The sequence below is a fragment of the Cyclopterus lumpus genome, chromosome 14, assembly GCF_009769545.1.
Source record: "Cyclopterus lumpus isolate fCycLum1 chromosome 14, fCycLum1.pri, whole genome shotgun sequence".
Taxonomy (NCBI): domain Eukaryota; kingdom Metazoa; phylum Chordata; class Actinopteri; order Perciformes; family Cyclopteridae; genus Cyclopterus; species Cyclopterus lumpus.
In genome coordinates, this window is record NC_046979.1 from 23465629 (window position 1) to 23478867 (window position 13239).

Sequence of the window (13239 nt, forward strand, 5' to 3'; positions counted from 1 at the left end):
AAAGAACGGGCCTGAGACCGCCTTCTTTAAGGTACACACTCCTCATCCCACACGTCCTCACTCCTGCTCTTTAATGTGCTCCTGTTACACTTCACAGAGTAACTGAGGGCAAACGTGTGATGTGCTCAGCTCTGAACCGCTCAACCTTCTGGATTATTGGAATCGGCCACATCCAGTCAGCACCACTTTCTCGTCAAGTGTTCAGACGCTCGTAGCCAGTCCCTTTTTATTAAATGGAGCACTTGCTCTTTAAGAGAGACGTGGTGGTTACACGATCCATTAGACTGTTGGCAGTCCCACCATTTCAATTTGATCTCTCAAATTGTTTTGCAGAAATATGAGCACAAATCTGCACGTGCGTCATGACTTCAGAAACCAACTCCAAGCTGTCCGTTCCAGATTAAAACAGAAATTACTTTTAATTGCAAGATGAAACCTTGTTCTGGACCCAAGAGGACCAGAACCAGTCATATCCATGTCTATACCCCCCAACCGTAGTGGGCTTTAACACGACTCGTCCTCTGTGTCTCTGGTCAGGCCATAAAGCTGGAGTACGCTCGTCTGCTGAGGTTTGCCCAAGAGGACACGCCCCCTGAGAAGGACTACCGACTGCAGCACATCGTCGTTTATTTCATCCAGAACCAGGCGCCCAAGAAGATTCTGGAGAGGACTCTGCTCACTCAATTTGCTGACCGGAACCTGGCCTTCGATGAGCGGTAGGTTAGACCACATTAAGGGGGGGCAACACATCTAGAGTTTGTCTTTATCTCAGCTGCTCATACGTTTCTGTTAAGAATACTCTTTTCTGATGTACACTTCAAAGGACAGAATAAAAGACCTTCTCTCCCTGTGAAGCCGTGAAAACAACCAAAGAGATCATAGAACAATGGAGAAAACAATGAATTTGTCTTAAAAGAAGCACGTTACTTTATAAATAAATAAAACACAATACAGACAAAAGTTCATAAAAGGACTCATCTCTGATGCAATATTTACAGGAAATAATCAGCTCACAATTAGACTGTACACTGCACTAACATTGGTCTTAATACAAATCTGCTCTCAAATGAAGTGCATTCGATTCTCACTCACTTGATGGAATCGATTTGTGAACGTACCGGTAACGACCAGCAGAGGGCAGCACAGGCCTTCCCTCTGCTGCCAACCTTCTTATCAGTTCCCTCTGCTGGGTTCAAGCACACGTGACTTTTTAATGCTTTGTCTTTTAGATACTGCTGCCAAACATCAAGAGTCCCTTCCTATTGACGAGTCTTTAGGGTACGCGGCGGGGCCCCTCGCTGTCTCTTAAAACTTTTCAGCCACGCTTGATGGCCTCGATCCATATTCATGAGTGAAGAATTGATTTCTCCCTTCTCTGCTATTTTGAGCGAGATAATTAGATATGTGTGTGCGCGTGGCCTCAATAGGAGCCTCTGGAGGAGTGTTTCACTTCTCCTCTCTGCACTAAAGAGTGATTTGTGAGGCCATGCCGAGGCCTCGGGCTCACAGTGACTCATCATCTCCTCGCTCCTCTTCCTGTCTCTTACAGATGTAAGAGCATTATGAATGTGGCACGTGCCAAACTGGACCTAATCAAACCCGAGGAGGTCAACATGGATGAATACGAGGTCAGCAGCGGCGTCTTTGTTCCTCCAAAATAGTAGATTGTAGTGCATCATAATGCCGTATGATCCATTTTCTTTGCTTTGATATAAAACATATTTGCAGTATTTGCAGGTTGACGGGACTTTTTTGGATGTGTTTGCCTAACCTCTGTTCATCTTCACCAGATGTGGCATCAGGCTTACCGGAATTTCCGCGATACAACAATCTTCATGATGACTGGCTTGGATCTCTTCCAGAAGACCAAGTAGGGCCCCTCTTAGCATTGAACTGTGTGGTTGAAGCTTGAACTGTTGAGTTGAATGTTGCACGCTACGGTGAGATAATTCCTCCCCCCGCCTGTGGTGGCCAGGGGATGTTGACACGTCACCTGCAGGGGGCGGCAGCTCCCTGCTTTGTTTCTTGTGCAGTGAGTTCATCGGGTTCATTTCCTCTGAGACCTTTCAACGGTCGTTTTATCGGCGTGTAACATCTGTTCATCTTCTCTGCCCCAGTTACATGGAGGCTCTGATGTTTCTCATCTACTCGTACCAGTACAACAAGGAGCTACTGTCCAAAGGGCGCTACAGAGGGCACGACGAGGAGCTGCTCGGCCATTACCGCCGACAGTGTTTGCTGGTGAGTATTACAATGAGTATCTATAGATGGATACAGAGGGTACTGCAGCTATGCCCCCCATCCCCCCCTACTGCTAAAAGTGACTCAGCAAAACTACCACGGCCAGACATTTCTCTCCAGCACCGAGCGGTGGCACGATAATCAAATTGGCTGTCTGAGATATTGCTTTGGCTCGCTCGCAGCCCACAAAAGATCCTACTGAGGTTTTTTAGTTTTTTTTTGGTCCGACGCTGCCAGATGAAAATCCTTTCAGCGTTGTGAGGTTTTGTGAGGCCCCACACTGGTCCTCGGGGTGCACTCGGTAACCTTCCACCAGCATTGTGCTCATAATGTAATCATTGGAGTGGGAACAGGAAGCAGCAGGGCCAGCGAGTTTAAACACATTACCATGAAACACAAGCGCGTCCTCGGCTGACCTCGAACCTCGGCCCGGCCGGTCCTCTCAGACCTCTGGCTCCGGCCGTCAGCTGTTTACTCCAGCTCTTGTTTTAACTGAAAACAGCGCGAACACTGACACACTTAATGGACTTGGCTGTTTTCTTGTTTTTGGTTCCAAACTGGCTCTCATTCATAAAAACAGCTTGTTTCCTCATAGAGGAGGTCAGGGAGTTTGTCTGGTGCTTTGGCCAAGAGCAGCAAGAGAAGCTTGAACCCACATGGTAAGAACCTCAGGACCCTCTTCAGTCCAGTGGCACCAGCGTACTCTGTGACATCTCTCTACTTATCCATTGGAAACAATAGGGAAATGATCACGCAGTCAAAATGAAAACGATGGTCAGCAAAGGTATTTCAAACAGTAATAATCTTCATGCTCGAGTCCAGAGGAGAGGCTTTCAAACTGAGGGGGGAACTCCATCCATCCATTATCACCCGCTTATCCGGGGTCGGGTCGCGGTGGCAGCAGGTTCAGCAGGCCGACCCAGGCTTCCCTCTCACCCGCAACACTTTCCAGCTCATTCTGGGGGATCCCGAGGCGTTCCAAGGCCAGCCGGGAGATATAATCCCTCCAGCGTGTCCTCGGTCTTCCCCGGGGCCTCCTACCAGTTGGACGTGCCCGGAAAACCTCTAATGGGAGGCGTCCAGGAGGCATCCTAACTAGATGCCCGAACCACCTCAGCTGACTGTAGTTCTCAAACATACCCCATGATAGTCCCCTAAACCCAAGGACGTCAAAGAATAGAATTCTAGTGGTGGAGAATCACTCATCGCTGGTTGACTCCCAGGACGTGACCTTGGTACCCAGCATCCAACGAGCTGCCTCTGAAGCCCCGCCCCCTTGTTGCACAGCTTCTTCAGAGCTGAGCGTGTCTTGTGTTTGGTCCTTTGGTCCCCAGCAACACACACACAGTGAGGGAGATCACACACAACACATACACACACTGACGTTCCTCGCATTATAGTAATATGAATGAATGAATGACACAATTGTCTTCATGTCGTGCATTAAAGATTCCTCTCGTCCCCCCACAGAAATTGAACGAGCAAGCGGCGGCCATGTTTGAGTCGGGGGAGGAGCCGGAGGTGAGCACGGGTCTCGGCCTCATGAACGAGCTGGTGGTGCCCTGCATCCCACTTCTGCTGGTCCACGACACCGAGAGAGACCTGCTGGCTGTGGAGGACATGAGGAACCGCTGGTGCTCCTACCTGGGCCAGGAGATGGAGCGTGAGTCCCAGAGAGAGACTAGAACCTTTACCGGGTTACAGTAGAGCACCAGAACCAGGCCACAGCTCAGCTCACACGGCCAAAGGCTTCGGGTCTGTTACTAGAACCTTTACCGGGTTACAGTAGAGCACCAGAACCAGGCCACAGCTCAGCTCACACGGCCAAAGGCTTCGGGTCTGTTACTAGAACCTTTACCGGGTTACAGTAGAGCACCAGAACCAGGCCACAGCTCAGCTCACACGGCCAAAGGCTTCGGGTCTGTTACTAGAACCTTTACCGGGTTACAGTAGAGCACCAGAACCAGGCCACAGCTCAGCTCACACGGCCAAAGGCTTCGGGTCTGTTACTAGAACCTTTACCGGGTTACAGTAGAGCACCAGAACCAGGCCACAGCTCAGCTCACACGGCCAAAGGCTTCGGGTCTGTTACTAGAACCTTTACCGGGTTACAGTAGAGCACCAGAACCAGGCCACAGCTCAGCTCACACGGCCAAAGGCTTCGGGTCTGTTACTAGAACCTTTACCGGGTTACAGTAGAGCACCAGAACCAGGCCACAGCTCAGCTCACACGGCCAAAGGCTTCGGGTCTGTTACTAGAACCTTTACCGGGTTACAGTAGAGCACCAGAACCAGGCCTCAGCTCACAAAGTGACCAACGTGTCCCAGAAGTACTTTACTTTAAGTTCCCCACTTAAAGGATTGAGGATACACTTCAATCTAGTTCTGAGGACATTTTAACTGTTGGATATTGCATCAACATGTTTAGTATAATTAGACCAGTGTTTTACTATATTGTCATCATCTGTTTATGCATCAGCGTCCGCTTATTAATGACCAGAGACAAAGTCATAGTTGTTGAAAACTATATTACTAAACACTGCTAATTGTGTTGTAAACTAGAGCTGCAACAATTAGTCAGTAAACGGCAAGTATTTTAATCATTTACTGAAATTCATTTCAAATATAGGTAATGTGCCAACATTAAACTCATGATTTGATGATTTTTTAAAAGATATGTTTTATATGTAATTTTACTTAATATCTTTGGTTATTTTAATTTATCACTTGAGTCCTTTTCTGATAATAATTGTTCACTATCTGACATTTTGTAGAGAAAACAACGTGTCAATTATTTATGAAATAGACAATGAAAATATACGTTGGTTAAATATGTATTATTCTGCTCATGAAGCTCAATAGTGGGACTGAGAGTAACGTGTACATCTTCTCCATTCAAAGTCACATGACTAGTGGAACCATAAGTCCATAAATCGAAGGCCACAATGTAATTCCAGTTTTTCTCTGTTTTTAGAGCATAAGGCGAAAGATGGTTTGTCAGATTGCACAAAGAAATGTCTCCATAAATAATGTCTTGTTGGTGAAGAGCTGTTATCAGCACGTCCAGTACGAGTCTCTTAATGAGTATTATGATCTGTTTCTGAAGTGAAGTGTGATATCACACACATTGATGTGCTTTCTGTCTGCACCTCCAGCCAACCTCCAGGAGAAGCTGACCGACTTCCTCCCCAAGTTGCTGGACTGCTCGGCGGAGATCAAGAGCTTCCACGACCCCCCCAAGCTGCCCAGCTACTCCACGCTGGAGCTGAGCGAGCGCTTCGTCCGCGTCATGGCCGCCGTGGGCGGGAGATGAGCGCTGCAGACAGCTGGAACGCTCTTGACCTTCCTTCTAAATCCAGGGGGCTCTCGCTTCTAGCTGTTACTCCTCTGTTACTCTTTTGCTGCTATAGATTTTACCATTATCAATATGATTTCACTTTTTATGTTGGAAGCAAAACGGAACAGAGGAAGGAGGGGCGGACTGTTGGGGATCGAGGAGCGAGATGGAAAACACAAAAAACAGTGTCAATCCTGCAGCGGCTGGAAGCCGAGCACACTGCTTCAGCTTTTTTTCATTTACATTTTTTATTAAGAAAACACGTTTGAGGGTTTTTCATAGTTTATTGTTGTTGTTGTTGTTGTTGCCATTTGATTCATGCTCCCCCGACCGCACTCCAAGCCCTTTCTGAAGACCCCCCCCATCTCCTCGTGCAAACAGATCACCTGCTGCTGCGCCTCCAGTCTGGTACAGTATTACCACGTTTAGTTTATTTTTCTCCTGAGGAAGTGAGGAAGAGCCTTCAGAGTTGATCGGGCGGCTCAGAGGGTCTCGGTCTCAGAGGGTCTCAGATGGTCTCGGTCTCAGAGGGTCTCTGTCTCAGAGGGTCTCAGAGGGTCTCAGAGGGTCTCGGTCTCAGAGGGTCTCAGATGGTCTCTGTCTCAGAGGGTCTCTGTCTCAGAGGGTCTCAGATGGTCTCTGTCTCAGATGGTCTCTGTCTCAGAGGGTCTCAGAGGGTCTCAGATGGTCTCTGTCTCAGAGGGTCTCTGTCTCAGAGGGTCTCAGATGGTCTCTGTCTCAGAGGGTCTCAGATGGTCTCTGTCTCAGAGGGTCTCTGTCTCAGAGGGTCTCAGATGGTCTCTGTCTCAGAGGGTCTCTGTCTCAGAGGGTCTCAGATGGTCTCTGTCTCAGAGGGTCTCTGTCTCAGAGGGTCTCAGATGGTCTCTGTCTCAGAGGGTCTCTGTCTCAGAGGGTCTCATGGACCGCCCACAACGAGAGGTTTTAAGTGCTGTGGTAGACGGCCACAGACTTCCTGTGGCTTGTTAATAAATTGAGAGAATAAAGTTTTATTTATGGCCCTTTTAGGCCAAATAAACAAATGTTTTGCCTGATGTTGATTTTTCTTTTTGCTTACCCAACAACAACGTACACTGACATTATTATTATTATTATTATTATTAATTACATATATAAATCTGAGACATTAAGGTGATGGGAACTTGTTAGCATGGTAAGTATCACACTGTCAGAGGATATGTGATCAGCTCTTATTATGCAGCTTATTAGAATCAATTTCTTTTAACTTTCATTTAATCTTTTCCGGGAACTCTTGACAAAAACCCTGCGATGAAAGCAGAAAGGCATGTTTCCAAAAACATCTCCCTCCATCTGGAGGGACTTGTGTCCTCCATTTGGAGGGACTCGTGTCCTCCATTTGGAGGGACTCGTGTCCTCCCATCTGGAGGGACTCGTGTCCTCCATTTGGAGGGACTCGTGTCCTCCCATCTGGAGGGACTCGTGTCCTCCCATCTGGAGGGACTCGTGTCCTCCATCTGGAGGGACTCGTGTCCTCCATCTGGAGGGACTCGTGTCCTCCATTTGGAGGGACTCGTGTCCTCCCATCTGGAGGGACTCGTGTCCTCCATCTGGAGGGACTCGTGTCCTCCCACCGAGTCCCCCATCTGGAGGGACTTGTGTCCTCCATCTGGAGGGACTTGTGTCCTCCCACCGAGTCCCCCATCTGGAGGGACTCGTGTCCTCCCATTTGGAGGGACTTGTGTCCTCCCACCGAGTCCCCCATCTGGAGGGACTTGTGTCCTCCATCTGGAGGGACTCGTGTCCTCCCACCGAGTCCCCCATTTGGAGGGACTCGTGTCCTCCATCTGGAGGGACTCGTGTCCTCCCACCGAGTCCCCCATCTGGAGGGACTCGTGTCCTCCCATCTGGAGGGACTCGTGTCCTCCATCTGGAGGGACTCGTGTCCTCCCACCGAGTCCCCCATCTGGAGGGACTCGTGTCCTCCCACCTGGAGGGACGCGTGTCCTCCATTTGGAGGGACTCGTGTCCTCCCATCTGGAGGGACTCGTGTCCTCCCATTTGGAGGGACTCGTGTCCTCCATCTGGAGGGACTCGTGTCCTCCCATCTGGAGGGACTCGTGTCCTCCCACCGAGTCCCCCATTTGGAGGGACTCGTGTCCTCCATCTGGAGGGACTCGTGTCCTCCCATCTGGAGAGACTCGTGTCCTCCATCTGGAGGGACTCGTGTCCTCCCACCGAGTCCCCCATTTGGAGGGACTCGTGTCCTCCATCTGGAGGGACTCGTGTCCTCCCACCGAGTCCCCCATTTGGAGGGACTCGTGTCCTCCCATCTGGAGAGACTTGTGTCCTCCATCTGGAGGGACTCGTGTCCTCCCACCGAGTCCCCCATTTGGAGGGACTCGTGTCCTCCATTTGGAGGGACTCGTGTCCTCCCACCGAGTCCCCCATTTGGAGGGACTCGTGTCCTCCATCTGGAGGGACTCGTGTCCTCCCACCGAGTCCCCCATTTGGAGGGACTCGTGTCCTCCCATCTGGAGGGACTCGTGTCCTCCATCTGGAGGGACTCGTGTCCTCCATCTGGAGGGACTCGTGTCCTCCATTTGGAGGGACTCGTGTCCTCCCATCTGGAGGGACTCGTGTCCTCCATCTGGAGGGACTCGTGTCCTCCCACCGAGTCCCCCATCTGGAGGGACTTGTGTCCTCCATCTGGAGGGACTTGTGTCCTCCCACCGAGTCCCCCATCTGGAGGGACTCGTGTCCTCCCATTTGGAGGGACTTGTGTCCTCCCACCGAGTCCCCCATCTGGAGGGACTTGTGTCCTCCATCTGGAGGGACTCGTGTCCTCCCACCGAGTCCCCCATTTGGAGGGACTCGTGTCCTCCATCTGGAGGGACTCGTGTCCTCCCACCGAGTCCCCCATCTGGAGGGACTCGTGTCCTCCCACCTGGAGGGACTCGTGTCCTCCATTTGGAGGGACTCGTGTCCTCCCATCTGGAGGGACTCGTGTCCTCCCATTTGGAGGGACTCGTGTCCTCCATCTGGAGGGACTCGTGTCCTCCCATCTGGAGGGACTCGTGTCCTCCCACCGAGTCCCCCATTTGGAGGGACTCGTGTCCTCCATCTGGAGGGACTCGTGTCCTCCCATCTGGAGGGACTCGTGTCCTCCCACCGAGTCCCCCATTTGGAGGGACTCGTGTCCTCCCATCTGGAGAGACTCGTGTCCTCCATCTGGAGGGACTCGTGTCCTCCCACCGAGTCCCCCATTTGGAGGGACTCGTGTCCTCCATCTGGAGGGACTTGTGTCCTCCCACCGAGTCCCCCATTTGGAGGGACTCGTGTCCTCCCATCTGGAGAGACTTGTGTCCTCCATCTGGAGGGACTCGTGTCCTCCCACCGAGTCCCCCATTTGGAGGGACTCGTGTCCTCCATTTGGAGGGACTCGTGTCCTCCCACCGAGTCCCCCATTTGGAGGGACTTGTGTCCTCCATCTGGAGGGACTCGTGTCCTCCCACCGAGTCCCCCATTTGGAGGGACTCGTGTCCTCCCATCTGGAGAGACTCGTGTCCTCCATCTGGAGGGACTCGTGTCCCCCCACCGAGTCCCCCATTTGGAGGGACTCGTGTCCTCCATCTGGAGGGACTCGTGTCATCCATCTGGAGGGACTCGTGTCCTCCCATTTGGAGAGACTTGTGTCCTCCATCTGGAGGGACTCGTGTCCTCCATCTGGAGGGACTCGTGTCCTCCCACCGAGTCCCCCATTTGGAGGGACTCGTGTCCTCCATCTGGAGGGACTCGTGTCCTCCCACCGAGTCCCCCATTTGGAGGGACTCGTGTCCTCCCATCTGGAGGGACTCGTGTCCTCCATCTGGAGGGACTCGTGTCCTCCCATGTGGAGGGACTCGTGTCCTCCATTTGGAGGGACTCGTGTCCTCCATTTGGAGGGACTCGTGTCCTCCCATCTGGAGGGACTCGTGTCCTCCCATTTGGAGGGACTCGTGTCCTCCATCTGGAGGGACTCGTGTCCTCCCACCGAGTCCTCCATCTGGAGGGACTCGTGTCCTCCCATCTGGAGGGACTCGTGTCCTCCATTTGGAGGGACTCGTGTCCTCCCATCTGGAGGGACTCGTGTCCTCCCATTTGGAGGGACTCGTGTCCTCCATCTGGAGGGACTCGTGTCCTCCCATCTGGAGGGACTCGTGTCCTCCCACCGAGTCCCCCATTTGGAGGGACTCGTGTCCTCCATCTGGAGGGACTCGTGTCCTCCCATCTGGAGGGACTCGTGTCCTCCCACCGAGTCCCCCATTTGGAGGGACTCGTGTCCTCCCATCTGGAGAGACTCGTGTCCTCCATCTGGAGGGACTCGTGTCCTCCCACCGAGTCCCCCATTTGGAGGGACTCGTGTCCTCCCATCTGGAGAGACTTGTGTCCTCCATCTGGAGGGACTCGTGTCCTCCCACCGAGTCCCCCATTTGGAGGGACTCGTGTCCTCCATTTGGAGGGACTCGTGTCCTCCCACCGAGTCCCCCATTTGGAGGGACTCGTGTCCTCCATCTGGAGGGACTCGTGTCCTCCCACCGAGTCCCCCATTTGGAGGGACTCGTGTCCTCCCATCTGGAGAGACTCGTGTCCTCCATCTGGAGGGACTCGTGTCCCCCCACCGAGTCCCCCATTTGGAGGGACTCGTGTCCTCCATCTGGAGGGACTCGTGTCATCCATCTGGAGGGACTCGTGTCCTCCCATTTGGAGAGACTTGTGTCCTCCATCTGGAGGGACTCGTGTCCTCCATCTGGAGGGACTCGTGTCCTCCCACCGAGTCCCCCATTTGGAGGGACTCGTGTCCTCCATCTGGAGGGACTCGTGTCCTCCCACCGAGTCCTCCATCTGGAGGGACTCGTGTCCCCCCACCGAGTCCCCCATTTGGAGGGACTCGTGTCCTCCATCTGGAGGGACTCGTGTCATCCATCTGGAGGGACTCGTGTCCTCCCATTTGGAGAGACTTGTGTCCTCCATCTGGAGGGACTCGTGTCCTCCATCTGGAGGGACTCGTGTCCTCCCACCGAGTCCCCCATTTGGAGGGACTCGTGTCCTCCATCTGGAGGGACTCGTGTCCTCCCACCGAGTCCTCCATTTGGAGGGACTCGTGTCCTCCCATCTGGAGGGACTCGTGTCCTCCATCTGGAGGGACTCGTGTCCTCCCATTTGGAGGGACTCGTGTCCTCCATTTGGAGGGACTCGTGTCCTCCATTTGGAGGGACTCGTGTCCTCCCATCTGGAGGGACTCGTGTCCTCCCATTTGGAGGGACTCGTGTCCTCCATCTGGAGGGACTCGTGTCCTCCCACCGAGTCCTCCATCTGGAGGGACTCGTGTCCTCCCATCTGGAGGGACTCGTGTCCTCCATTTGGAGGGACTCGTGTCCTCCCATCTGGAGGGACTTGTGTCCTCCCATTTGGAGGGACTCGTGTCCTCCATCTGGAGGGACTCGTGTCCTCCCATCTGGAGGGACTCGTGTCCTCCCACCGAGTCCCCCATTTGGAGGGACTCGTGTCCTCCATCTGGAGGGACTCGTGTCCTCCCATCTGGAGGGACTCGTGTCCTCCCACCGAGTCCCCCATTTGGAGGGACTCGTGTCCTCCCATCTGGAGAGACTCGTGTCCTCCCACCGAGTCCTCCATTTGGAGGGACTCGTGTCCTCCCATTTGGAGGGACTCGTGTCCTCCATCTGGAGGGACTCGTGTCCTCCCATCTGGAGGGACTCGTGTCCTCCCACCGAGTCCCCCATTTGGAGGGACTCGTGTCCTCCATCTGGAGGGACTCGTGTCCTCCCATCTGGAGGGACTCGTGTCCTCCCACCGAGTCCCCCATTTGGAGGGACTCGTGTCCTCCATCTGGAGGGACTCGTGTCCTCCCACCGAGTCCTCCATTTGGAGGGACTCGTGTCCTCCCATCTGGAGGGACTCGTGTCCTCCATCTGGAGGGACTCGTGTCCTCCCATTTGGAGGGACTCGTGTCCTCCCATCTGGAGGGACTCGTGTCCTCCCATTTGGAGGGACTCGTGTCCTCCATCTGGAGGGACTCGTGTCATCCATCTAGAGGGACTTGTGTCCTCCCATTTGGAGGGACTCGTGTCCTCCATCTGGAGGGACTCGTGTCATCCATCTGGAGGGACTCGTGTCCTCCCATTTGGAGGGACTCGTGTCCTCCATTTGGAGGGACTCGTGTCCTCCCATTTGGAGGGACTCGTGTCCTCCCATTTGGAGGGACTCGTGTCATCCATCTGGAGGGACTCGTGTCCTCCCATTTGGAGGGACTTGTGTCCTCCCACCGAGTCCCCCATCTGGAGGGACTCGTGTCCTCCATCTGGAGGGACTCGTGTACTCCCATCTGGAGGGACTCGTGTCCTCCCATTTGGAGGGACTTGTGTCCTCCCACCGAGTCCCCCATCTGGAGGGACTTGTGTCCTCCATCTGGAGGGACTCGTGTCCTCCCACCGAGTCCTCCATTTGGAGGGACTCGTGTCCTCCATCTGGAGGGACTCGTGTCCTCCCACCGAGTCCCCCATCTGGAGGGACTCGTGTCCTCCCACCGAGTCCCCCATCTGGAGGGACTCGTGTCCTCCCATCTGGAGGGACTCGTGTCCTCCCATCTGGAGGGACTCGTGTCCTCCCATCTGGAGAGACTCGTGTCCTCCATCTGGAGAGACTCGTGTCCTCCATCTGGAGGGACTCGTGTCCTCCCACCGAGTCCCCCATCTGGAGGGACTCGTGTCCTCCCATCTGGAGAGACTCGTGTCCTCCATCTGGAGGGACTCGTGTCCTCCCACCGAGTCCCCCATCTGGAGGGACTCGTGTCCTCCCATCTGGAGAGACTCGTGTCCTCCATCTGGAGGGACTCGTGTCCTCCCACCGAGTCCCCCATTTGGAGGGACTCGTGTCCTCCATCTGGAGGGACTCGTGTCCTCCATTTGGAGGGACTCGTGTCCTCCATCTGGAGGGACTCGTGTCCTCCCATTTGGAGGGACTCGTGTCCTCCCATCTGGAGGGACTCGTGTCCTCCATTTGGAGGGACTCGTGTCCTCCATCTGGAGGGACTCGTGTCCTCCCATTTGGAGGGACTCGTGTCCTCCATCTGGAGGGACTCGTGTCCTCCATTTGGAGGGACTCGTGTCCTCCATCTGGAGGGACTCGTGTCCTCCATTTGGAGGGACTCGTGTCCTCCCATCTGGAGGGACTCGTGTCCTCCATTTGGAGGGACTCGTGTCCTCCATCTGGAGGGACTCGTGTCCTCCCATCTGGAGGGACTCGTGTCCTCCCATCTGGAGGGACTCGTGTGTCATTCTGAGTAAAGGCCCTGCCTCAAAAGTCTAACAAAAACCACAGAAATATCAACAGAAAAGCTCTTCAAGTATTTAAGTATGAATCAAGTGACGGCAGTATGTTGTTACTGTGGAGGTGGAGCTAGCTTTAACTAGTTTTTATGAAGTTGGGTGGTTTGGTCCAGCGGTTCGTGACATCGGCCCCTCCAAAGGGAAAAATGAGAATCTTCACTTATTATTTAGATTTTAGGGCAGAATCTTTGCTGTGTGTTCTTCCATTTTTGACCTTTTTCCTTTTGTAAAGGATTTGATTTATAAACTAAAGTATCATGTCACTAGTAGAATAAAACTCCAATCACCCCTTCTGAA

At 53.4% G+C, this 13239-nt stretch overlaps 1 protein-coding gene across 2 annotated transcripts in view; it reads left to right on the plus strand.

Moving 5' to 3' along the window:
• Positions 1–6630, plus strand: part of usp25 (ubiquitin specific peptidase 25) — a 20717-nt gene extending 14087 nt beyond the window's left edge. The window contains exons 16-22 of one of the 2 annotated variants that reach the window (XM_034549759.1): positions 1–31; positions 538–716; positions 1550–1628; positions 1791–1870; positions 2118–2241; positions 3712–3904; positions 5397–6630. The exon at positions 1–31 is cut by the window's left edge and continues 65 nt beyond it. In XM_034549759.1, the coding sequence (XP_034405650.1) occupies positions 1–31; positions 538–716; positions 1550–1628; positions 1791–1870; positions 2118–2241; positions 3712–3904; positions 5397–5554 (844 nt within the window). In that variant the 3' untranslated portion in view covers positions 5555–6630. The remainder of the gene's footprint in view (positions 32–537; positions 717–1549; positions 1629–1790; positions 1871–2117; positions 2242–3711; positions 3905–5396) is intronic. The other variant, XM_034549758.1, reaches the window with a different exon arrangement.
• Positions 6631–13239: the final 6609 nt, after the last annotated feature.